The sequence below is a fragment of the Opisthorchis viverrini genome, assembly GCF_000715545.1.
Source record: "Opisthorchis viverrini unplaced genomic scaffold opera_v5_23, whole genome shotgun sequence".
NCBI lineage: Eukaryota > Metazoa > Platyhelminthes > Trematoda > Opisthorchiida > Opisthorchiidae > Opisthorchis > Opisthorchis viverrini.
In genome coordinates, this window is record NW_008751679.1 from 2,515,877 (window position 1) to 2,543,851 (window position 27,975).

Below are 27,975 nucleotides of genomic sequence, written 5' to 3' on the forward strand. Positions count from 1 at the left end.
CATACTTCGGCTGCTGAGTAATGCTCTACTCATAACTCCAGGAGAGTCGTGATTTCCACACTGAATTTGGAGCAGCGCAAACCTAGAACAGGTAACTTATGACTTATTGGAAGGAAATTAAGCAGGTTGCGAGAATCTCACTCGCTCAACCTTTCAGTGTGGGTTTTACGTGGATCCGATGGGTATGCGGTGAACTGGTACTAGTGCTGTTAATGCTTGCAGTTTCTAACCTGATGAAGACAACTGAGCGTCCGTGTATGCGACTCGGATGTTTGTGATAGGCTGGCTTTTAAAATAGAGGACTTTCTTCACACAGGTTGGCTTGATTGAATGGATCCGGTTCTCAATACCCCTGTTGCTCTGCAGATGGGTGACAACGAGTACAGTCATTGCAGTTAAGGTACCACAACCGTATCTAACTAAATATGCAAACATTTTGTAGTGACAACTATGACTGAAAATGACAGAACTTGGACGAAATGTGATATTACACTGTCCTTAATCTAGGATATGAAAATAAAAATACTCGTGACCAAGATCAAGTGTAGCGTGCATTTCGCAAATATGGAGCATGTGAAAGACACCTCACAACAGGTTGTTTTGATCACGACTAAGGAGTACCACCAGCCACGATATCGTAGCCAGGACAAAGCTGATGAGCACTACATAGCTAGTCGATGCAATAAGCAAACTTTTTGCGATCCGGACTCACCAAGCAAAAGGATAACAGAGTGGGAATTTCTGTTAACTTGAAAACCGGGTGTGTTCGGAAAGGATTGGTTGGCGTTTTCCAACTACATTGAGAAACAGCAGTGAAAAGTTCTCCATCAAAATTGACTGACGGGGAGAGATAATGGGTAATGGTAGGGGGGATTTTAGGGAGACTTGTCCATGCCCAAAGTGTAACCGAAGGTAACAACACTTTGTCGGAAATTTTTGCCCATAAACGCACGATGTACAGCTGGGTTAATAAGTCTTGGTTGTGGAAAGATCGCATTCACTCTTATCCAGTTAGTGTCTTTAAAAAGAATACCGCTTATTGCAGCAGCAGAAGTATCGACAGAGAGACCAGGGTTGAAGACTATCTGAAAGACACACTGAAGTACGGGATGTTAAACTCTGGCGGTCGAGCTCATGACTGACAGTGGCGCAAGGGAGTTTGCGCACAATCCGGTCAACTTAATTAAGTAAAAGCGGAGTTCTAGTGCTGACGTACAAACGAAAACCAGGAACCCAACACCTTAAAACAATCAACCATACAATTTAAGACATGAGCAGCATGGGCTGTTGTCACAGGACAGAACCTATATTTTTAACAGTGTCCAGCCAAGTAAAATCACATCCCATTTCTGCAATGCGTGAAATTGCCTGCGCATATCTTGTCACTTTTGTGTGACAGCGATCTCTGCAACCGTATAACACCGATGGGAATTACCGAAATCCTTGCATTTCGTAATGTCTTTCCTGAAATCTAACAAAAACGGTATCAAATTGCGCTAGACTCCAAGAGAGAAGGGGAGTGTGTTTGAAGAGGAACCACTCCCAAGAAGAGTCCGAAGCAAACATTCCTCATTGGATCTGTATAAGATGTTTCATTCCTTGAAGAAGCCACTGGCTTTTCCCCAGTCACTTCATTATTTTGTTCCACGATAAATTATTTCGTTGCAAAGAAAAACCATGAAGTCTATGATCAATGGAAAAAATACGACAGTAGACATGGCTGAAGAGCGGGATGATAATTTTGAGCGACGTAGGCCAATGCAAGCTGCTAGTTGAACCAATTTTCAGTTGAAAATAAATTTGAGACTCGAAACCCTCGTCCAATATATTCTCAAACTTGATGTGTTGCGCGTATGCAGCTTCACGTTTCAGTTGTAACGATATTCAAGATACCGTTAGTGTATGATACTACATATAATGCTGAGTCTTTCACGGTTTTGCCTAATGTGCGGCTCACCAGAAAAAGCTAGGAATGCTAATTTTGTCCTGGTTCGAACAGTAAACAAGCAATTTATTTGAGTCTTCCATTTGTAAGTGAGCGTTTATCTCCACGAAGATTCCCGCTGGGAAAAAATTGAATGTTCGAGGAATAGGTCTATCTGGTGACAGCAAGAAGGGGATAATTTCAAAATGGACAGCTCAGGAATTTTCCAGTCGTACTGTCGTATAAACTGCAACTTATGTCTGGAGATGTTTGGTGTAAACTGTATCATATTCGTACCGGAAGATAACATGAGCGTGTAACGAATCAGCGTGTGGATTCCAAAATTTGACGGACTCGATAGAGGTAAACAATACAACTCGGCTTGAAAAATAGCGCCATATCTATAAGTTTCCTCCAAACTCTCATAGTGGTATCGCGCAAACATAAAAATAGACGTGACTGTATATAAACAAGCATGATTCTTAAGCCAGCTGTGGAAAAAATACTACCTCATATAGATGAAATTCCTTGTAAGTCAAGAAGGCGAACAGCACCAATCTCGGAAGAAACGAAAATGAAAACCAGAGTGAATATGTGAACCAATTTGAAGTGTGCGCAAAGTTCCAGTAAAATGTGGCTTAATGCCACATTGATGGCATTTGTAACCTCATTTCGAGCAAGTCTCATAGGAGAAACTACCAAGTAATCCACTAAAACGGAAGTTTCGTCGTCTACGTGGGGTGAATTTCGCCCGTCGCTTTTGTGTTAAACATCACCATTGCGGAGATAGTCAATGTGTGTTGGTCGATCAACCGTCTTGATGGTCTACAGTATTCGACAGATCTAGGAAGTATGATACTATTTAAAACCGTTGCTCCTGGTCTTTGCGTGCCTAGTGTTCAAGCAGGTGCTCCGTGGAATCGACGAACACTACGGTTCTTGGCATAACTTATCATTTTCCGAGCTATCCTGAAATTGAGCATATTCGTTCATAAATTACGAATTCAGTCAAAAGCTATTAGGCTTACACTTAACACTTCATTGACTGTCTTCTCTGCTTCTCCTACGAGAAGTGCGGGTAGGCAGCATAGCATGTAAATCATACGGAAATATCCACAGCAACACTCAATTTGTGGAAGGATGCGCCCCCGCCAAAACCGTACATAAACGGTGGGACAGCTTACAAGATCCCGGATAACCGTCGTTCAACTTTGAGAGGGGTCTCATCAACTCTCTACACCAGCACCAATGCACTCAAAAAATGCTCAATCCAAACTTTCATCTCGTACACGGAGTCCCACAGAGGCTGCTGTTTGAATTACGTTGAATGCAACATACCCTTACCTTATTGGATTTCATAAAATGTAGATTAGTGAATAGCACTGCGTAGCAAAAAGGTAAAAAATTTACACAATAAACTTACTGATCACGATCCCCAACTTCGCACATTATGAACAGGTCTTTTTCGCTCATTTTCTTCGTACCTTCTTCTACTATGGGTTCCGCTGATCGAGGTATGGAAAAATGGGGATGGATAAATGCTCAATCCAAACTTTCATCTCGTACACGGAGTCCCACAGAGGCTGGTTGTTTGAATACGTTGAATGCAACATACCCTTACCTTATTGGATTTCATAAAATGTAGATTAGTGAATAGCACTGCGTAGCAAAAAGGTAAAAAATTTACACAATAAACTTACTGATCACGATCCCCAACTTCGCACATTATGAACAGGTCTTTTTCGCTCATTTTCTTCGTGCCTTCTTCTACTATGGGTTCCGCTGATCGAGGTATGGAAAAATGGGGATGGATAACGTCACATGGCACTAACAACACAGATTAGAGCGCGACAATAACTGCAATGCGTGTAACAGGAGTGTCCCGCTGTCTGAACCGAAAAATTCAGCCGGGAATCAAGCGGTTTTAGAACTATCCTCAAAATCCGGTGACTAGACAGCGTCGCTCAGTACATGAGTACCATGGAATAAATCCAAGTAATTGTCATCCCATGACTGGGTATTCCCACGAAACCGTGTGGGCGGATTAAATTCGAGAATGAATTAAGCTGTCTTGACTTGCAATCTGGTTGCATTTCGGTCAGGCAACCCAGTCACTTTAAGCCAAGAGAAGTTACTGCGCAGTGAAGTGAACAGAAATATTAACTAGGGGAAACGAACGCCAACCGACAAGATGATAACTACTCCGACGAGTCTGTGAAACAGTATTGGACAGTAGACAGCCGGCGTTGATTCAACGAACGTCTCTAGAGTTCAATGAGCAATATTTGGCCAACCAGTGCATGGAACACCTTGCCAGTCTCGAACAGTCTGAACGACTCCATACATCATTCCTGGCTGCTTCGGGTTATTAGCTTCTTGGAGTGAAAACAAATCGTGGATCCCCCTTCAAATATATTAAGTTCGACATGATGACTAAAATACGGGCATTGGAGTCGATGTGTGTTGATGAAATTAACGACACAACCAGGAATGTCCAGCTTGATAACATTTCCGTACTGTCAGCTGAAGCGCTTCTTGTGATCACCCCTCAGATTGGCGTCCACATTATGAAACGGATGCGTGTAATGGCTCATGCTCAACCGCTTCCGTAGACGAAGAGCATACACAGAAACGTTGATGAATGCGCTGAGTGAATGGACTTGATCAACTTGAGAGAGATGACTACAGTTGGTAGGCAATATATGCGAGAGTAAACGACGGTGAAATGCGCACCGTTAAACCTAGTGGACGAATGGTGTTCGATCTCTTTAGCGCCATTAAAACAAGCCTGCGGCTGACAGGCGGTGAGCTCATACCGACTCACCGGTTTTGCTGTTAAATCACAGCAGGTGCATAACTAGTGACTATTAACTTCTGCGGCATATGACTAACTATCAGTGATCACGTCACGCCGATGAACGGTTAGACTTCTGTCCGGACACCACTTCTTGCCGATAACATGGCTTTTTGGATACTGAAACCACCGCACTTAGGCAGTTCGGGCTTCTGGTCTCCATGGGATACATAAGTATCGCTAAAGAACATAAGGCATTTTGTTAATAAATGGGACGAAAAATATGACAAACTGAGTCTTGTGTATTTTGCCACTAACGTTCAGCCCATTCACTTTCACCATGCTTTTCTCGACAGTTCGTCATGATGAGCTCCTTTCAGTGCGGGAACACTTTGTACGCCTTTTGGCTACTGATTTCGCTTTGTCGAAGTCGGCATATGATGATACATACACTTTTTGTTATTTTCCATTAGAATGTATGTAATATTTGTGCATCTGTCACAAGCTTATTGATAATGATGAATCGATCAATAAGGTGATGATGGAGAAATGCGCCACAACATTTAGCTGCACAAGAAAATTATTCTCTCCCCCTTACTAGGTCCTTTTATTTACCACTACGAAACCCATAAGCACAAAAATAAGGCCATCCTAATCACTCTAACTCGCGCACCACTTCGTTTTTCGACCCATTTCTTTTTTATGCTTGAAATTTGTCTGATCAATTGCAAATGGACAATTCATGATGGCCGGTGTATGGAAAAATGTGCCTGGACGTTCGTGCACACAGGCTCCTGGGAGTCGATGAAACGAAGCACCGACGTCTCAATAGTGTTCTGTCATATGATAGTTCTTATGATTTTGACAGACATACAAATGTGACTGTGAAGCATGGCAACCATGAAAACGTTTTGTTAGTCATCGCTTGGTAGTTTCTCGAAAAAGGGATAGCAAGAAAAGATACGATCCAGCTTCAGGCTGCTATGAAATGTCAAACATGTCTACCAGTTCACCCATCAGCTCGGTTATGCAAACATCTACAAAGTGGAACTATGTTTCTCATAAAGAATACGTGACTACCTTCCAAGAAGAATTTGAGTAACATACCAAAGAGTAGACCCATGCAATGGGGATAGACGCGTGCGGTCCATGCAACCCATTCCTCATCTTGTTGCGCAATCGAAACGTGAGAATCGTGCGGTTCAGGAGAGCAGTTCTGATCAAAACCAGTGGCGTTGTTGTCGTCAGTTTCTATCCAGATTGCCTGAGTGAATGTCTGGAGGTGTAAGCACCTCGGAATGATTGTGTTAAGCTAGAACTAAGTCCCTCCCCCATCCACCTTTACTCTTTTCTTTACAATAAGGCTTTCAAATAAGTCATGGTTGTACGGCAGTGAAGCATCGGTGTTGAACACTGATGTCATGCAGTCGATGGTGATGGTCGACCTGATACATACAAAGGGTGCAGATTAGAACGGCTACGCTGAAACTATCCGAAACCTCCCACATTCGTCCATAAAACAATACTTTTTTGTCATGCTGTTTGTAGGTACTGAATGTTTTGTGTTCATGACCGATGAGAGTGAGCGAACAGTCACACCTTGCGAAATGTCTGCTGGCTGTCCAAATGAGAGAGTAAATAGGCAAACAAATAAGAAGGCAGCGAAATACACTCGTTTGTATACCAATGTGGTTTTGATGGGAGAGTCATGTTCATGTACAGTAGTCATTTCAGTTAACAGCGTTTATCAAGTTCCCCACAGGTACCGTAAGCGAAATCCGTGAATACTTACGTTCACATTTAACACCAAGTAGTTCAGCCTTAAATGCTTCGCAATCCTGCCATGCTTCAAAAGGCGGGGGCAACTGGAAAGAATGAACTTATGCTGCTTTGCATTTCAAGACGTTATTTACGATTTCCCATGCAGTACTAAACTGACTCTTTTTCGGTCGTCCTGGATGTTGTCTGGTGCAGATTCCAATCACAAGGAACTGTTAGTTTGCGAAATATTTTTGCCTGCATTGTGAATGTGGACCCGTAGCAGTGCTAATTCGAGAACAGCAGTGAAGCGCGGATAAAAATACATTAGTTCTATAGCGAAATTCGGTGGTGTCACATCGGATTTTACTAGCAACAGCGAGGGTGATCAAGAGGGATACAGAAATAGCTTTGGTCAGCTGGCTTGTGTGCGCTTTACGTAAGCGATGTCTGTCACACGGGCGCACGTACCAAAAGTTTCGTAAACACGCAAATTAGTAGCGATTTGCGGAAACAACCTCATTCGTACATGAAACTAAAACAATAACGGAAGGCTGACGGTGTCTTGTGTAAGCAACTCCTTTCTCGTGCTGGAAAGTTACATTTCTTAGCTCTGATCAAGCAACACATTTCACCAGACACCGTAAAACGACTAAAAAGTGTTCAAGATCACCAGTTTATGTTTGGTTGCCCGGTAAATGTGGAATCCTAAACCCAAGAGATCGTCTGTTGGTGGGTCACAGATAATATAGGAAAAAGAATATATAGTAATAATCAGCATACATGTGGCTGGGTAGAATATTCTCAACACTTCAGTTACCCTCTCTTACACTCGAGTCATTTGATTCAACATATGGCCTATCACCTTATGGGTCAACGTGTATTTCTGCAAGGAAACGCCACCGGATACAGAAGGTTTTCCACCAGCGTTATTCAAAGACGGTGATAAGCTGGGGTGTTCTGCTTGGACCGTGCCACAGCACGCTAACAGTATCTCTAATGTGCCTAAATGCAACACATGAGATCAATTATGCCTGGAATGTGGGTAAAAAAAGAAGCTGAAGCAATATACCAACAAAACCAACAAATGCCGGTGTTTTAGCAAGGGAATGTGGATTGGGTATAACATGGGTGAGTGATCCGATTTCGCAGCTAACTACAAATATAGTATGATAATAAGAGCTAAAATCATGATTACCGTCCACGCTAGTACTTTCCGTGAAACGCTTATTAATTGCAACATTACTGATTAAGTCTAAAGCGAAAAAGCATAGAAATATGAATGCGAATTGATTAAATGCACCGCGATATTAGTGTTGAATCGTCAGTGTACCAGGGGTACACAGTTCTATCCAGGTAAAAAAAAAACTAAAAATCAAGGGTTCGGAGAATACAGAAAAAGGAGGACGGGAGCTCACCGGCGCGAGAATCTGGACACCAACTATCCCCAGTATTCGGATCCATTGTTCCGATGAAGAAAGCAAACACGCGACGCTGCTGATTCAGTGCATCCTTCGTATACTTTTCAACCAGTTCCACAGAATCCGCAAATCGTTCTCTTTGGCACATTTGTAGCTATGGGAAATTATGACAGCACTGTTAAGTGTGGGACTAAAATCACTGAGCTCACACCAAACAAAAAGACAACCCAACAAACCAGAACACGAAACCTATGTTTAGGTCGACCCTGGTTGGAATCTCGGAGTGTGTATCGTAAACGAGAGGTTTAATGGGATTTTCAGTTGACGGCAACTTATCTTGCAAACGACTAGCCATGGCCTAAGAACAATGGCACTAAGCAAACCTCTTGTGACATCCTAACAGTGCAGTCAGGTCTAAATGAGGTGTCCTAAAGATAGCACTTTACGCTTGGTTTCGGTCCACAAACAAACCCAAATGTACCTCTGTGGAATGCAACAAACGTGGTCACACGCACGCATATGTGCCAACGGCGTTGCACTAGAAGCGGTTGACGAGCCTCTGACCTTGAAATCCTACTGGACAGTAAACGTGGCGCACCGACTGCGACAATATCGACACTGACAGTGAGTCAAATTTGAAGCGAGAGAACCAGATTTAGGGAAGCGGAGAATGAAGGACGCACTGACACGTGAATCTCCTTTCAAGACTACTTACGCTTGATACTTTCAGAAACGGTGAGCTGGTGGAAGGATCTTGCGAATCAGCAGAATTGTTCCAGCATATTCAGGGTAAATAAACTCTTCCTAAATATGGCCCAGTTGGATGATTAGGTGCTCTTTCGTGAACAAAAAAATCAAGATTCAAGATGCTATCACAGTGACGGTAAGTCCAACAGAAATCGCAGTATCACGGAGGAGGAACATCAGATCGATACTTGAAATGTACAATACGCCATCCCTACTTGATTCCCCGAACTTGGAAAGACATTTGTGGATTACAGTAAAGGAACTCGACTTGACACACGTGTTCATAGGAGTACTGACCATATAAATATAAAAATAATCGGCTGTAAGTTGTACCCTACGGAATGGGGCTGGGGATTTAAAATTTTCAGACGTTACCTACGCAGACTCATGCAAACACATGCGCCACACGATCAACACGTCACGAGACATAAACCAGTCGCCACTCGTGATATTTGGTAAGGATGGGCGAAGCGCTTACCAATGCTTTACAATCCGGTGCCTGGGCTCGCGGTGGACGAACAGCTGACTGCTTTTGAAGGGCTAACGTTTCCGTTAGGTCAAACCTGTCGGGAAAGTATGAAACAAGCGCTTGGGCCGCGTACGACGAGATACCCAGTTATGCCTGAAACATGCAAGTACGTACCAGAAAGGTAGTTGATATCCCTGCGGTTCAGATGTCCTGAACTGTGCACAGTTGAGCAGAAAATCAACCAAACCACCCAAGAGAGACTGAGATTCTTCAAACCTCTGACACGTACAGCTTGTCCGGGTGTTTGACCAATCTATCTCTATACAACGGATATTGGAGGCACCTACTTAGCTTAGTCTGAGGTAGGCTTAACAACAAAGCAGTTGACCGCACACTCAATGCTACCAAATGATCCTTCTGGCACATTGCAACTAGTCGAAAGTATGGTAATTGAGTGAACCGAGGATCAGATGGACGGCACATAGGTTGAGCGGATTAAGATCTTTTCTGTAGGGGCATTTCGACCAAACATAGATGCGCGCCTAATTGCACATATATTTTACGATAGGCGGTCGTAGAAAGTGAGTCAATGCGCTTGAACTTGCGACAAACGCCTCTATGCTCAATGATGGAACGTTTCAACTGTTTGACAATGTCTCACCTACAGAGAACAAGCTGGTGGGTGCAACTTAGTGACAACCCGCTTAGTAACCAAAGTCCAGTAAGTTTAACAAAATGTTCTCAGTGAGAAACCATGTCACGGTGAATTGCCTGCTTGGCATTTGATAACAGTTGGGTTTATTTAAGGAATGACACGAGATAAAATGAAGCAACTGTAACCTTGAGAAATTTGCGTTTGTGCATCAAATTACAATATGTCCGGGAACCCTAATGAAGACAACTCCGCACACGGTTCGTGCAGCGATCGGGTTGGCGTTGGGCTAGCTTCGAAGACTATGGAGCGAGATAAATTCCACTAATTGAATAATCACATAGGATTTGGTGATAGAAACAAAGGTGTCCTCCAGATCAATTCGACCCATACACTCACACTCGAAATTTCAAGAAATCGAAATCGAAACATCTGAACGCTTTCAAATCGGATTTTCCAGGTCTGGTCACAATGACCGCTGAAAAGAACAAATTTCACTTCTCACCAACACATTTCATAAACCTGAAAAGCAGGAAGTCTAATTATAGAAATGTGCTGGTAATAGCATACTTCATCAGTAGAGTTGCCGACTAGCGATACGAAGACCGTATGGGAGAATACATAAAGCACTGAAGCAGCTACTTCTGGGGTGTTTCGAAGAAGTAACCGGAATTAAAATCGGTCACAATTTTTTTTAATTCAATCTGCCTGAAGAGATTTGGTCCCCAATATGTGCTGGGTGATGAACATGATGTATATGGGATCCGTTTCATTCAATATCTTGAAAATAGATGGAAATTCGAGATGAAATAGTATTCCCGCGGTGTTAACGCATCTTGCATGAAACTTTCTGTACATCATCCACGTCGTTGGGGATGTTCCATCTAAATTTACGCGTGAATGTATAGTTCCGTACAAACTACCCTCGGCGAACAACTTATCGACAAATAGTACACAGACTCGAAACTGAATATCGTAACACAGTTCATGTTCCTAAGAGCCAACGGTGTCCTCTCTGCATGTTCGACAAATATCGGTTTGTATGTTTCAGTATTTTAGATTCGCGACAATCTAAAGTGCATAAAATCTGCGAGCCTAGGATTCCAGAGTATGTTTTGGACCGAAGTTCTGACGTTAAGGACGTTGTATGACCCAGTAACCTGTAAACTGTTAAGCGGGCGAGAATATTACAAACAAAATCAACTGAAAAATGAGAAGAAACTGAGTTTTTCAAGAAACACATTTATCCGGATTGGCACGTATAACAGGAAAGCGCGAGAACAAAACAAACGGTGAATTCAACCAAATGCTTAACACTGAACATAAAGTTGAACACCGAGATCACAAATCGGATGTGGATGGACGTGCCTTTTGGATCAAATGGAGGTGTGTGCCGAGTCATCGTTGTCGCGAAACTTCAACCCTCGCTGAAAAACTTATCGACTAGAGCGGGATCCTTGCATCCGTCACCTACCAAACGCGATCTGACAGCAATTTCACCCATGTTCTGTAGATGAGGAAAATACCAAAAGGGATAAAGTGGGTTTCCGTGAACGTCATTCGGATAAAGTGGCAACCAGTACTACAACAACACCAAAGTATTGCGGCCATCTTCAATGTAGAGAAGCCGCGTTCTTCCGTGGACTTTCATGAAGTACACAGGCAGTGAGTAAGAGCGTATTCCTCTTTTTTGATCGAGCGTCGAAGTAGGCAGTAATCACCATCCAAAGAAAGCAGGGAGAATCTGGGACCAAAATAACCTGCTGAGGACTACTAAACTAGTTGCGGATATCCGAAAGTGACAGAAGTGGATCATTTTATTTGGGTTGATTATTGATTAAGAAGCAAAAATGTAAGAGCAGTTTTAACCCAATACCTTGATCATCGCGGCTGACCATCGTCAGGAGTTAGGTAGTAGGAATCCCAAAGGCCAATAGAAACAGGTTGGCTGGTACCTGCCAGCATGTTATCAACATTCAAGAGATCGTTAGATTGATCAAAGTGATGGTCACACCTGTGTGTTGAAGGTAGAGGCAAGCTAGCCACGCCATTGATTCGTGCTTGTAAGCCCCGACAAGACACCGGATACGGATTGAGTGAGGTTTTAATTGACGCAGGCAGGTTGTCTGTGAATGGCCAAGGCTTCCGCACAACATCGTTCCGCGTGCATTGTCTGAACTTAGCCTGGTCAGATAAAACATTGTGGTTTTTCATCAAGGCATGAGGAGCAATAGCTGAGTCTTTCTCTAGTTTTTGGAATTGCGGAGGATGTTAGAGTGTGTGTTCTTCGGCATGAGGAGCAATAGCTGAGTCTTTCTCTAGTTTTTGGAATTGCGGAGGATGTTAGAGTGCGTGTGTGTTCTTCCCTCCGTTGCCTTTTCGTCCTTCCTATGTGGCTAGCATCTCAATCTCCATAACAGATTCACTACGCACAGTTAGTTTAGTCACTTGCGTCGTGAGGTCTGTAGCACGTACCAACTACCTGCTAGCAGTCGTTCAGCTGTAGCACCCTTTCGGTGCCTAACCGCCATGCCACCCGAAGGTTGCACGATGGCTGGGATACTGCCAGGTTTCCCAAGCTTAGACAGGGGTAGTCGGAAGGCAGAGGTCGGGTTTGAACCACGGGCCTTCTGGTTAGTAAATTCGCGCTCTAACCACTTGGGCCATCTTGGTAACAGTGTTTCCAATTTTGAAGTGTGCGTACGGCAAGTTGGGATAAAACCGAACGAGTTCGCTCAGAAGTCCATGCGCGGCAGAGATTCCGAACAGTTGATGAGACTCCAGTAGAACACTCAAGACGAACACTCGGGAACTGCATGGTACCGATGAGAGCAGCGAAGCCGGTCGTGGGAGAGTTTTCAGCAACCTTATGAGTGGTATGTTCCGCCAGACTGATCGGGTGGTTCTAATTTCTTGGTTTCGACTTGCTTGCGATTGACCAAGTGTCTCATCAATGAGAGGTACTCGATATTTTCCTGGCAGATCACAGTACTCATAAGGTGTTCCGTCAGAAAAAAAATATACCGCGGTGTCCCGAATACCATACTAAAGAACCATGAGGTGACCTGTGAGCACCATACTCAGTTGAAGAATATTTTAAAACGAGGGATTCAGCTGGGATTTAGCCGAGTTACCCGTGAACGCCAGCTTAATTTGCAAATGAATGTATTTCACCAACACAAGATAGTTGTTCCGCTGCAGCGTATCCGGAATTTTCCATCAGAATGTATCATTTTAGCTTTGCTTATCAGTGAGCCTACAATGGTGCGTGTCATATTCAAACGTGGTATGAAAAATAATCCACACACTATCTGAAATGAGTCACCGTACGATACAAGGTCACATCAAAATCTGATTCGTTGGCTCTAAAGAACAGTCCGAGAAGCTGAGGAGGCAGTCCGGCGAGTAAACTTCACGTCGTTGCAAACTGTTCAGAAATTGTGGCAACTAACCTGAAAATTCTCGTCGTGCCATCATAAGTCTCACCAAAATAATGCGATTAAATAACGAAAGATGTGGGAACTGATTAATCATTAGTTTCTCTAGGTACCCGGTGAAGATAGTTGTCATCGTTGGTGCAATTTGGGAGACCAGGGCTACTCTATTTATTTTTTTTGTACAAAGCCTCTTCGAATGTGAAGACGAGCGTAGGTGTAGCTCGATTCCCGACACAATCCCGATATGTTGCTCATCAAATCATTCTAGAGCGGATGAATAATTCGGTTTTGAAATTTTTCAAGCTTTTAAGTCGGTATGGTTGACTGTGATCTGACTAAGTTCTCCTCGCGGATCTTTGAGACTATGAAATCTGGACGCTCGGTTGCTCTTGGGATTAAAGGATAACCAGGCTGGCGGAATGAGTCTATCTTTGACCGTTTGTACACAGGCCATCGTTTTAGACTACTTTATTGAGGCCAGTGTTTTAGGTCAAGTCAAGTCGACCTTTCAGTAGCATTCGAACAGAACAGAATTTCGAACAGACGAACGTGGGAGCAAATCTAGTTTCATGCACCGATCGAAGAGAGCAGTTGAGTTACCGACGCCTAGAATGTTGTCGAATACTGAAAATAAGGCAATTGCGTGAAACCACTAGCTTCTTTTGGTTTTCTTTGACTACATCTCGTGTATTAAAAAGTGCTAAAACATAATGCTGCGTTCTCAAGAGATATGAGACGTTACGAAGGCCAGTTCGGATTGTTCAAAGTCAGTACATTTCAGAGCATGGGAAATCCTTTATCAGTAATTCCAATAAGCTAGCAGGTTTGCATCGGTTTCACCCTGAAACCCAACCAGGAAGTGACGACTCCTGTCTTAAGACCACCACAGCATTTGAGAAACTGTTTAGGCTGTAAACCGGGCTGACGTCAGGAAAGCAACTTATAAATGAGGGCCAAACGCGACACAGTATTCGTGACCTTCAAACAGAAATCGTTCGATATGTGAGGATTGTGTGTCAGATGCAGCTCAAGGGGACAGTTAGCAATCTGATAACAGCTTTGATGGCACATAATATGCTGTTTGAAAGGTTCTGTGAAATCCAAATACGCAAACAGCCGGAACGTGGTAAAAATGTGAATGTTCTGAATTGGACGGTAGAGGGTCCAGTCAAGCAAAATGAGAAACCCTGGAAAGGTTTCACAAACTACATAATAGAGGTGTCTGCGCGAAAAGCGTATCGAATTTTGGCTGCATGCTAGACTCTGAAGCAGAAATTAATAACTCAGCATACAAAAATGAGTTGCGTCCAGTCACGAGATGAAAATGAAATTATGAACGGGCAGCAGTGGATGGACTGAGGCATAACTTGGGAAATCGAGTCGGGGGAAAAGTGAGGATGAAGAAAAAGGATGTTGAAAGAATTCATGAGGCAACAAACTTAAGGACGAGATCCCATTGAATGGATACACCCCTCACCCCTAGATAATCAAAAAGCTGACTACATTATGCAATACTGACTCAACATACATAAACGAATATAGTGAAGTCATTCTAGAACTTTGGATGAACATTAAACTTGAAGACCAACAACGAGGAATTTCCAGAGGCAAGGAACTCGTCATCGTTACAGCTGCCGTTACGTATGACCAAAAGTGCGGTTGCGTGGTTTGAAAGTGAAAAACCTTCTCGCCCACCGGAATCGTTGTAACTTAGGCGGTTAGTTGGTTTTGAGCTGAAGGAGTGAAGTGCTTTGATGGGAGAACAAACCTTAGGTAGTCCAAACAACGGTAAAAATATGCCGTTATCTTGTCTGTAATTTGGACATGTGAATCAATGTATTCGGAACTACCATCGAGGGGAAGGTCAAGTTCGCAAAGCATAAATAAATTCTCTTAGCAACGCATTGTGACAGTACTTCTTAAAAGTAAATACTGGTAATCTTATCAAGACCAGGGAATGAAGGTGAACATGGAGGTTACGGTGAACATCGCACGGTTTGGTGATGTAATAAACTTTATTTTCGATTAGGACTCACCAAGTAGAAGGACAACAGAGTCGGAATTTCTGTTAACTCGAAAACCGGGTGCGTTCGGAAAGGATTGCTTGGCGTTTTCCAACTACATTGAAGAGAAGCAGTGAAAAGTTCCACATCAACCTTAATTCAAGACGAGAGAGAAGAGTTTTAAGGGAATTTGACGTGCCGAAGCGTTTTACTGAATATAATAGCACTTTGTCGGGAATTTTTCGCCAAGAGTTGCAATAAGTGCAGTAAGCAGTTATATCTTGGAGTCTCTCGCCATCCTGACAGGCGAGCCGTACGAACACCCTGAGACTTTACATCGAATGATAGTTTCAGAAGCTCCATTTCAACGGCTTTCAATGTGATGTGGGAAGTGGTTCTGACAGCTGATATCTCGTAGTTGCCCAAGTAAGTATTGTCACCGGGCAAGATAGAAGCACATTCAAAGTACCGAGGGCGCAAGAAAACCGGTTCTCTATTCTGTTTCACTACCCATTGTGTTTCCGCGCAAAACTACACAAAGATGGAGCGTTCCAAGTTCACAAGTTGAGAAAAGGGCGGTGACGATGGAGACCCGGTGATCGCTGGCAGTCGTCGTACATGTAGGGGCCGGTTGGGATAAGCGCGCGCATTACCGATGCCCTTTCAAATGATGACGAAACCTTTGAAGGTCAGTTGACAAGCTTGGCGAACAGATCAAATCCGAACTGACAAGCAGCCAATAAACTTGAGATACTAATATTTAGATGAATTACCAGACTACCGTGTTAGGAAGAAACTTCTTGAACGTCATCAAGTGGGATCGAATCATTCTCGGAAGAAACTAAATTTCCTCAGATGTTGTGAAAACGCTAACCGAATTGAGACGTCCGCAAGTTTCGATAAAATCAGACTGAGTACCACAGTGATGGCATTAATACCCTGATTTTGAGCAACAGTCTCGTACGAGGAAATACCAAGCAATCTACCAAAAATGGAGCATCGGCGTCTGTGTGAGGTGAATTTCGCCCGTCGTTCTAGTGCTCACCATCACCATCCTGCAGAACTCCATTGTACTTTATGTTGATCAACAGCACTGATGGCTGCCGTGTTCGAAAATCTCGAAGGAATGACGATTCTCATCGTAATCACTGTTCGTGCGGTCGTTGTCACATTCGCGGTATTTTGAAAGCAGCTGCTCGGCGGATACTGAGAGACCTGGGCAGACAGGGGCCCCTTTCAGTCGTTATGGCACAAATTCTCAAGTGTGGAGTGATCGCTTGCAATTAGTTGAGAACTCACGAGCACACATACCCGAGCTGTCGGGTATCATCAACTCTATACAACAGCACTAATGCACTCAAAGAATGCTCAATCCAAACTTTCATCTCGTACACGGAGTCCCACAGAGGCTGGTTGTTTGAATACGTTGAATGCAACATACCCTTACCTTATTGGATTTCATAAAATGTAGATTAGTGAATAGCACTGCGTAGCAAAAAGGTAAAAAATGTACACAATAAACTTACTGATCACGATCCCCAACTTCGCACATTATGAACAGGTCTTTTTCGCTCATTTTCTTCGTGCCTTCTTCTACTATGGGTTCCGCTGATCGAGGTATGGAAAAATGGGGATGGATGACGTCACATGGCACTAACAACACAGATTAGAGCGCGACAATAACTGCAATGCACGTAACAGGAGTGTTTCACTGTCCTAAATCACCTAGCACATCCGACTAACCGATTGTTTGTAAGACTTTTGAAGGAGCTGTGGTTTTAAGATGACTAGAGCTACATGCATGCGATCCTCCGATGTGTGTGTGGGGTGGGTGGGGATTAGTAGCCGCAAAAACGACAGATCAAGTTCGGTGGTCAACGAAGTCATGAGCCTCTGTTAGATCGGCTTTCGATCGTCTTCATGAAGTGCACGACTATGGGTCGAAAAACCATAACTCACAGCAGCGAAGAAGGATTTTGATTAGAGGATGGCTCAAGTGAAATGTGAAAACTTGTTGATAGTATGGGATTTTAAAATTTCAATCAAGAATCCGTCCAGTAGACGAAGTCAGTCTGTGGCCGAAATACGATCAAAAACTAGGTCGCTATAAAAAAATCCACACGACCCGTGGACCTTGCATTTGGGAAGTAGTCGTGGTCGAACCGCTTAATATTCAGTTCGAGAGGTCACAGGATCTAATCGCCATGGAAATTTGTGGTACCCGAGAAAGATGAAGCAGTTGTGTGGTGCTTTTTTGGGAGGAAACCTTAACTGGAGTTAGAGAATCTCCTTGCGAACTACAGACGAATGGTCTGCTTAGGAAAGAAACTTCACAAACCAAATTTCATTGAAGCTGTTAATGAAGTCCGCATCAACACCCGATCACGCGATGTAAATTGCTTACTGAGCTCAGAGTCCAACGGTTGGGGCACGAAGCTGCTGACCGCAATCAGGGTTTTCGACTGTTCATGTCCGTGTTTAATCAACCTAGCAGTCTCCGAGTTTACCTCTGGTGGCATGACAACCATACACGAAAGACTGCCACCGATCATTTACGAAGAGGTGATTTCATATCCCACCTAAATGTAGGTTACTCATAATGCCGACCAGCTGCTTATGGCCGGGAAGGCTGCGATGCACATCGCGATTCACACCGCTGGTGACCAATAAAATTGAAACAGCTGTACAATGATTCTTGACCTTTCAATTGACCCCTATTTCAGAATGGAAGCTGAAATCCAAAATGAAAAAGAGCTGACAGATACACGGCAAACGGAGCTATGTACAAACACTATGACACACTATGACCATGACTATGGCTGTTTGGGTTGGAAAAAGTGACACTAGAAAATCAGGAATAACTGGTGATAATTGGTGAGTGATAGTGAAATCCGAGATATTGGTAAGCATAAGTGTGACTAGGGATCCATGGATTAACTTCTGAAGGGGAAATGGTAGTTGGCTGGATCTCCAACCTCAGCGAGGTTCCCCTTTCCTATCCAGAACTCAAAATCCAGTTACACACCACCAGCTAGTGGTGGGGGCAGCCCCAGTAGAACGAACACTAGTATCTATTTGAGAAGCTACCGAAAAGCCTCATTTAGATGATGAGAAAAGCGGCGTTACTGCAGACCATATCCGAAACGCACAACTGAGAATAATGGGATGCAAACTAATTTTGAATTATCGTGTAACCTAGTGGATGGTGCCATACGTGCATATTGGTTCCGGAAATATGGAGAAAGCATCTGGACGAAGCTTGGAGAACAAAACTGTGTTCAAGTGACGTTTAGTCGTCAAGGCCGAAGTGGTCAAAGATAAACTGATAAAGGAGCCGAAGAACGCGACTGACACAAAACGCTATTCTCAAAATACAATGACCAAACAGCAATAGCACAGGATGAATTCCGGTAATTGCCAACCGAAGACTAAGTAATTTCTAACTAGGATTAGCGATTTAAAATCGAAAGTGGGGCAGATGGTGAATTATAACGTCTTCAGCTGCTGCTCGTCAGGAACCAACACACTAAATAGAGGCCGAGCACCAGTGTCCAGGGTCAATGAAACGACACTACCAAATGCCGACCGACCGCTACCAACTGGCCACATCTAGCCAACCATTCATTGTGCGCGGATCGGTTTTGTTATTCAACAGTTTGACTAGCACCACGCAGCTTACCCCACTGGTCAACCACAAGTTGTCAAGATTTATGACGTCCAGTATGATAGCATTTTTGCGCTACTGTGACATTGGCAGTAATATAGATATTGCTTCTGGTTTATTTGCACTGCAAAGTAGCCAGGGGTTCACCCAACTTGCAGTAGCTATCCAGTGAGATGTGTACGGGTGAATCGCTGCTAGTGCACTTCGGAGAATATGTGCTTGAATAGTCATGCATACAGACTGCTATTTATCCATTATATTGACACTACTTCAGCACGAAGGCCGGCTACGTGACCTTCGGAGGTGATGCCAAAAACAAAGCAGTAAATACAGCTTAGTTCTCCAACTTCCCGATCATAACACAATATCCAGAGGTGTCATACATTACATAAGGGCGGAAATCATGACCAATTTTTATGTTGGAAATAATGTTTTTGGTATCTAAAGAAACTGGGATAAATTGCATCAAGAATGCGCTGATAGAATAACAAACGATCTGTTGTCTCCAATAAGCATATGCTCTCAGGACCATCTGGCCATCAGTGATTAGTTGCGTTTCACAGGATACAATAAACATTACCCGTTTCTGCAGCCGCAATCATGCCACATGTCTGTAATGACCCCAAATTCTAATCAGGTGCACCTAGTTCATTAAGTCCTCAAACCGATAAAAATATATAACAGCCACAAGTAGTGATGTTCTTCTCAACTGAATATGTTACGTATATCACAAACGGGAGATTCCGCTGCGTTCCAGGTAGGTCTCTTGTCAAGAACAAATTGGTATGCGGATGACTGTATAAGTCAAAGAATACCTGAAATTATTTGGAGACCACCGCTAGGTGATTCAGATGATTGCACAATAAGATAATGTGACTAACCTGGAGCAACATAATCATTCGTCCTGACAAGGAGGCCCCACCATTTGGTGGACCTCAGAGACCTTTTCTACTGATATCGTGTCTCTGAGCGTGATAGTTGATTGTTGTGTGACAATACTGATAGTGGACTATTTCATTGTTCCACTTAGCTGATTCTTCTTTGAATCAAACTCCCGGTTTGCCATGATACTGATTCCATAGGGTACTTGCCACACATAACTTGACGTTCGTTCAGCTGTAGCACCCTTTCGATGCCCAACTGCCATGCCACCCGAAGGAAGCACGAGGACTAGGATACTGCCAGGTTGCTTAAGCCTAGACAGGGGAATTCGAGAGGCAGAGCCGGGTTCGAACCACGGACCTTCCGGTCAGTAGATTCGCGCTCTAACCACTTGAGCCATCTCGCCCCCATAACTTGACGGGTCTTCCAGCACTGGTGATACGCCGTTTATCCATTGACCTACGATTTACGTTGTTTAGTACAAAATCAACACAGCTGTGCTTGGGTATTTTTTTGCTAGTAGAACCGTTGATTGATTGCAGAGATGAAAATCGTTTCTATTAGAGAGGTCATCAAAGGGGAAAGCACTCGACCACCAAGAAAAGCTCTCGTAAGAGTAACCATCGTCATTAATACATACAACTGAAGGTGAAAGAACATGAAGGCTCACCAGTGCGACAATCCGGACACCAACTATCACCAGTTTTTGGATCCGTTGTTCCTATGAAGAAAGCATAGACGCGAAGCTGACAATTCAACGCATCTTTTGTATACTGCTCAACCTCTTCCACAGAGTCCGCAAAACGTTCTTTTCTTTCGTGCATATAGTGGCTATGGAAATTGTGAGAAAACGCATATGAGTGCGAGATCCGAATCGCCGAGCTTAAACCAAACAAGAAAGCAGCACCCAAAAAAAAAACAAGCAAAGCATCCAAGCCAGACCTTAATTAGTAGACCCTCAAAAGTTGCACACCAAGCGGTTGACCAGCTAGCCAAAAAACAATGTACTTGGGAGTAAGGAAATGGCTATTTGAGTGCCTTTCAACACTTAACTATTCCCACATGATTTGGAAATTCCTGAAAAGCACGACCATTAGGTGAGATTTCGTTTTTAACCAGAGTGAGCGCTTGCAATGGTTATATTCCTTTTGAAAATTTAATAACTCATTTAAAAGACGCAAACCGGTAGATGCAACCATTTAAAATTGCCCGCCAGTACCAAATTACTGACAGCAACAAAACGAAGGTGCTTTGGTCCATTCAAAAGGAAGGTGTAGTCACGTGGTTAGCCGAGTGATGGCTCAGAAACGACAAGTGTCATGCGTGTAAAGCCCAAAGTAACCTAGTTGCTTTTTAGGACACAACAAAGGAATCGACTGGAGCACCGTCAGCGGTTTTGTGAACGTGGGAGTTTTGAGTACTGAACAGAACCGTGAGGTCAAATCAACTTGATAAACTGTGACCAAAAGATGTTTACCAACGGTTGACTACGGTAGCCCATAATCGAGCAAGGAACGTGAGTTTTGGTTAGTTTCTGGACCCAAAGGGAGATGTCATCATTTCCCACATCAAGACATTTATCGGTTTTGCTTTCTTCGCAGTTAAAATTGGACTGATGAACGGTGGGATTAGAAACCAACTTCGACTGCATGAAACAGGTGATTTATGCGCTGATATCCTGCCTTTCAATATGGGAACTGCCCTTCCTCACGAATCCGGTATCTGATCCCTTAGAAGCTTACAGGGTACAGAGAACGTATATTTTTCTGAACCTGATGTGGGATCCTACGGCTACACTAATATGGCGATATCGAGTCTCATCGATCACCAGAAGTGTCGATACACATTACATCGGTCACGTCACCAACGGTGTTGAACACTGATGACATGCTGTCGATGATGATGATGACCCTCACATATAAGCAGAAGGGTCGAGCAGTGAACTATATGAAAATACTGTGCGATTATATCGGTAAAACGTAAATCCCTTAAGATGGGGTCAGCATTTGTCAGTCGGTCTTGAATGAAGACGTCGGACGTATCGGAGATGGATTCGTTACGTGGGGGTCAGACGAAAGGGTTTTTACCTTTGTTGTAACGAACTGCAGTAGCTGCTCAAGTGCCTTAGTGCCGGAAAGACTTCCAACAAGGAACACAACAGCTTTATTGTAAAAAAGCGAATGCGAAAATTACAAGGAGCGTTCCGGTAGTTAACACACTTTTAACCTTAAATCCGGGCTGTCCGATCGACTTTCGGTGAACACCTATCATCGTCGGCCGTTGTTTTATGGCATACCTATCATGTCTTGGTGGACGGTAGTGCAACTCTGTATCGGTCCCTTGGCTTCGTGCTCTGTCCACTACGGTATATCAAAGGGCACGGTAGCTCTACCCAGCCCTTTATGGAGACAGAGAAAAATTATTACAACTGTATTTATAGGGTAGTCACAGAGTGTTCCACAAGGTCGTGCTAGAAGCACCGTGAGGGGGCGAGAAGCGTCCAGTCAAGGATGCTCGGTCCGGATTGGCTGGCATTCTAACCAATCAGGGCACGCCTTCGTTTGGCCCGTGTCCTGCACGTGACACATCCGTCCAAATGATGTGATATTCGGCTATTAGGGATGGCTGTCCTCCGAACAATACCTGAACACTCATGATCGTCAGCCGTGCTTCTGACATGCCGGAACACATCACCATCGACCGTTGCTGAACTGATTGACTGGTTGAGCGTCTATTCGACGGCTGGCTTTTCTGGTCCGAATGCTCGACGGCTTCCCCACCGCGATTTTGGTGGGGTTTGAAAGTCTCGGTAGGTTTCAGACATTCTACAATTATTCTCAGGAATCTGACCTTCCTGAAAAACCTCTTGTGGTAAATTTTACAAACTAGAAGTGAATTTCGAAAATGAAAATATATCGCCAGGTTATCCTTTAACATTTAGACGGTGTAGTGATGGGCAGCTTCCGGCAAGATTTGCATGATGTTGGAATGAAGGATGGGGGTTTACGTTGAAATTTAGAGAGATTGACGGATGACGCTGGTGCATAGATGATGGAGCACTCATTCGTGCCAGTGTCTACTATCATGCCACCACTTTTGGGTCGGCTTGCTACATGGTTCTGTATGTTTGCCCGCCGGCTTTATTCCCTCGGGTATACGTTACCGTAAAAGTTGAACTGTGTGGTGCTCAGCTACCCGTAGAGGGGCAATTCAAAACTGTCATCTGTTATGAAAACACAGCGCAACTACGATTATGGCCTTGTTCAGATGGGTTTATCAGGAGCGTCTCTGCAGCACGATATAGATTTGACTGGAGCCACGAGCACAGTGAGATCATCGTGATGACTGATGATGAACATAGAAAAATGAAAGAAGCAAGCAAGCAAGCGCGGACAGTTGCATACCCCAATGAACACTAGCTGCCATAAAAGTTATACCAGCAACCTGGAGTATGCAGATCCCTCAAGCAGCGAAGATTGGGGTAAAAAAATTACGATGCTGTTAGACAGTGGAGACTCGGAAAATCGAGAGGGCTGCCTCAAATGGAAAAAGCTGCACCCTACTTTAAATCCCATCAACCGACCAGAAGAGGCCGTCTTAGCAAGACGATACACAGAAAAGATATGACCTCTAATTACTTTCAGTAACGATGTCTTCAATAAGGAGCTGGACAGTGTAGAACAGTTCCGCTGGCCCCCAATAATTCAGTCTGTGAGAGAACTACGGGGATCTATATGTAGTGCGGACATCGATTGTCTATCAGCAACAGACGCTCAATGGGAGAATTCATTGTTTCAGCAGAACAAAGCATCTCATACAGACAGCCTGCACCCTGCAGGCCTCAGCAAAGGCATTCGAACCCCTGTAGCTAGCCCGACAACTGAGCTACGAAAAATATGAAATGAAGATACACTATCGACAGGATGCAGTGTCAACCCAAACTCAAAGAATAGTGCCTGAACATTATGCAAAAATGCACCTTAGGCATCGGTTTAGTAGTCATACCTTCTAGGGTGCTCCTGGGATGATCCACTATCGCAAGAGTTGGGTTCAAGAAACCCAAAATGAATTTCACCATGTAGGAGGCCGAATCGCTCATACACTGAATCAGCAAACAAGTATTTGAAATGCATCCCTTGTTTCAAAAACAATAAAATTATGGTTCTTTTTTGAAATGCTTTTGATTACGCCGTTCGTCAGCAACTATGACAGTATTTAGCAATGGTCAGTGTCTCCCACAAAGTACTGTGCTTACTCACAACTGTCTACGACAGGACTTCGCCTGAGTTCACCGCATTCGGCGGGATTAAGCAAGGGTGCCCTGTTTGGTATCAACTCATTCGTCATGCATATGCTACTTGGATCTTCTTTACCTAGCCTTGACAGCTCAGGTATTGGAATGCGCTGAGACGCTCGGCAGCAGGTATTGAGTACACAGAGTTAGGCGCACTGGCACTGCAACCTACGTCAAGTAACCGAAATAATTGTTGCAAGGTTCATCCAGCTCATCACACTGGCGAAATACAGAATGATTCCGCACAGCTGGGTGAGATAAAATGCAGACCTCTGCATTCAGACGAACCTAGCAATCTACCTGTGGGGCTTATCCTCCTCGATGAAACTGGATGAAGCTAGAATCACTCTATCTTGATTTACAGCTCAACAACTGGCTGGCTGATCCACTATGCGGTTGCCTTATGAGGGTTAGGTCCGTGCAACTCATTTGAACAGGATAGATGCACCCTTGAAGCTTGGTAAACAATCGAATTTACTGCTTAGCAAGGTCGAGCTTGACACAAAAGCTTCGTCAGGTGAGGTGAGTTTCAAGGACATAAATATGTGTGGCTCCGTCGTGCACTAAATTTTCACTGAATATAATCCTTCTCTGTTCACGTGTGAAAATTGATCGAGCTTTTATTGAAAACAAGTGTCAGCCAAAAGTATAGACACACAAGGTTGTTACGCACACTGAGTAAGTTGGAAGCATATGGACATCATACGAGTGTCGAAATGACGAATTTAGATTCACAGTGTTTCCTCGTGCGTTGAGACACACACGACACTATGCACTGTCAAAAGGGATAAGGAACCCCATTGGTGGTTCCAGCGAACCTGCTGTTGTCAAATGATAAAAACCTGCCACAAGAAATAAGTGAAAGTATTAGAAAGTTCGAAGTCCAGCTATAGGTGAATCCTTTGTCCCAGTTGTAGGCTACCATACATAATTCACTTTTCGTGAAGCGAAGATAAACTAACAAAAATACTTGCTGATGCTGGTAGTGTTGTACTGCATTATCAGTTCAGAGTTTCCTGAGGAATGTTCGAGTTTCTTTACAAGACACGGTTGACACGAAAGAGCCACAGAAAATGCACTCAGGGCGTAACCAAAACGCTTTTTGTACGAGCTTCCCATTGCCAGTTGAGAATGGGTGTTCTGGACGCTCGTAGGTTTACACTGAGTGTCACATGAGCAATGCCTTTGAGAAAACAGTGACTTTCCGTGAAGCGTAAAATTTAGGACCACAGAATGTCCAGCCCTGGATAAGCAATCGAAGCAGGCCACTTCTGCTGTGCATTACCCGTAAAAACTCCAAAATATGGCCTGGCATTATGGCATCCTCCGTGTGGATCATGAAAAAGTTAGGGACAATCCTGACACTGCTAGTCGTCAGACGCCTAACAAACGTGCTAACCCAATAGAAATCAGTCAAGATGTAGAATTTCAACAATACCTTGGACACCACGCAGTTCCTTTAGGTTAGTGACAACAGTGTGCTGCGGTATGGTTGAGACCCTAACCAACACTGCCACTGACGTCAAATAAGCTTATTCTGTACGGTTGTCAAGATCTGAACCCAATGCATCCACTTTTCCGGCGAGCAATACTACTTCTTTTTTATTAAACAGTCAGTGACTGACACGTCACGTCGCGTGTTATCAGAGACTTTAATCGAACCCAAGTCTCAAAATGTCTATCCACCTAGTATCGCTACATTCTCGTAGTTGTTGTCAACACTAGTGTAGGATTCCTAGGGTAGTTGCATTGTGTCATGAAACAGGGTCACATTAACCTGTAGTCCGTAACAAAAAAACCAACCAGCAGGCCCATCTTTAGCCCTAATCTGTCGGCAATCACCTAAGTATACTTTACGCGGTTGATTACAGGGATATTGAGGAAGCAACAATCTAGCTTTCTTAGGTCTCTTTCAAGTATTGTTACTAAACGACATTGACCACTTTTGTAGAGATAGGGATATAAGAAGCATGTGAATTGCCTCTGGCACCCGGGAGAAAGTGCAGTTTGTGTACGTATTGCTAATCTTTAGTGATGAAGACAATGATTGTGATGAGAACGCCAGCTACTTCTGGCTAGAAAACTTTTCAATCAGTAAATTTCTGGTCACAGGATCTTCGGGAAGCCACCGATTACTCCCTTGCTTGAAGGAGAATACTGGAACTAAACCACGACAGTTTGAAATGTCGCTCTGTTCAATTTTCGTTTTGAACACTACTATATAGACTGTACTCTTTGGGTTGAGCTATTTTGAGGTTTCTACCTTATTCAGGTGAGAAAAATAAAACCGGAAACTTCCAGGTTGTTACTCGAGAAGTCAATTTTTCGGGAATGCGTTCTAGTCGGAAAAAACCGTGTTGCGAATGCGGGGAAAACATTTACGAAAAACCAGAAAATTCCAACATAAGGCAGTGAGAGTAGACTGGAGTCTCATATAAGCAGGGCATATAGGAGTAAGTTTGCGAAACGAAACTAGGAAAACCCAACGTGACACCGTGCCTTGCAACGTTCCAGGGCAGTCATCCAAATAAATTTGTGGTCCTCAGTTGAGGTGGTGCTCCAGTAGTTTTTTTCACTGCTAGTCACCTACACACATAAGCCGAATATTCTCTCCAACTCATTTCCCATGGGAATTCCACCCAGACTACAAGATCATGAAAGGCGCGGAAGCAGATATAGAAGGGTGTTTATTAGGTTCCAGGATTTATATATCATCGTTTGCGAACCGATTAAATTATGGTAATCCACTTTATGGTTCGTTTACAACCATAGCCAGTTTCAGGGGGTTTGGGTCGAGCAGTGCCAATAATCCCGTTTTTAAAGTACAACATGCGGATACTATAGGTCATGAAATCATCAAATGCAGAACTTGGAAGCCAAGCGCAAATTAGTTTCTATAAAAAATTGGGCTATTCTTACTGCAAAACAGCAGCGAACTATTACATTGGTTACAAGTCTTTCGCAGTAGGCAAATGGTCACAAAGGGTTGACGTTGGAGGGGGATGAAACGCCTGATTAGGGTTCGTTTCAAAACTTGACAACCAAGATACCAACTTGATGTGATGGTCAAGTTCGGCTTGCTAAAATGATCTCGCGGGACACATGGGCTTAAAGTTTTTTTCACAAGGTGCAAACATGCCAAGAAGAACAAAGATTTGTAGTCACACTGACAACAGTGAGATAAGTAGTAATAAGTAATAACGGGTAATAATAATAAGCAATAATAATGATTGTGAGGCCATAACACATTCTATGCTTAGCTGCCGTGCACCAAGGAAACACAAGGGCTGAGATGCTTGCTACCAGGTTATTCAAGACGAGACAGCGACGGTCGAAATGCAGGGTTCAAACTACGGACCTTCTGATTATGAAGTTCGCGCCTTACACGATGGTCTGAGTTCTAATTCGCGCTGTTTATTGCGATTCGAACACGAAGACACCCAGTATTCCAGTGGTTATGGAAGCGGCGATGCTACTCCCTGCCGAGAAAGGATGGGTCGGTGTTTGGCCATAAGACTGCATATTCCGACTGTTCAACAGAGATATATCCAATACTGTTGTATGACATTTATAACCCACTGGGAACACGAAAGAGCTCTAAACACATCTGCTATGTGCAGAAGAAGCAGGAGTGAAACATCTATGTTTTATTCCCATCACTCACAGGTTAGGCCAGCCCCCTGCAGCCGAACATGTCAGACGACTGAGTCAGCGGCCCCGGGCAGGACTTCCCCCTCCCAAAAAAAAAATAAAGGAAACCATAAGACTGCTGCCTTACAGATCAGATTCTCAAGTCATAAGCTATGGGTAGGATCCCAGAATAAAATGATTACCCCTAACACCACCTTGTGGGCCAGACTTTCGAATCAAAAGCTTAAGGTGAGTTGCCTCAACTAAAATTCCTTTCTTTAGCCCGGGGCAACTAGAAAT

General features: G+C 43.7%; 1 protein-coding gene across 1 annotated transcript; it reads left to right on the plus strand.

Annotated features, from left to right (window-relative positions):
• Nucleotides 1-1,677: 1,677 nt before the first annotated feature.
• Nucleotides 1,678-27,856, plus strand: T265_02048 (hypothetical protein; the record flags this gene model as incomplete). The annotated part of the gene is made up of 3 exons (XM_009166196.1): nt 1,678-1,750; nt 11,034-11,151; nt 27,712-27,856. 3 exons carry the CDS (start codon nt 1,678-1,680, stop codon nt 27,854-27,856), a joined length of 336 nt encoding a protein of 111 aa, XP_009164460.1.
• Nucleotides 27,857-27,975: the final 119 nt, after the last annotated feature.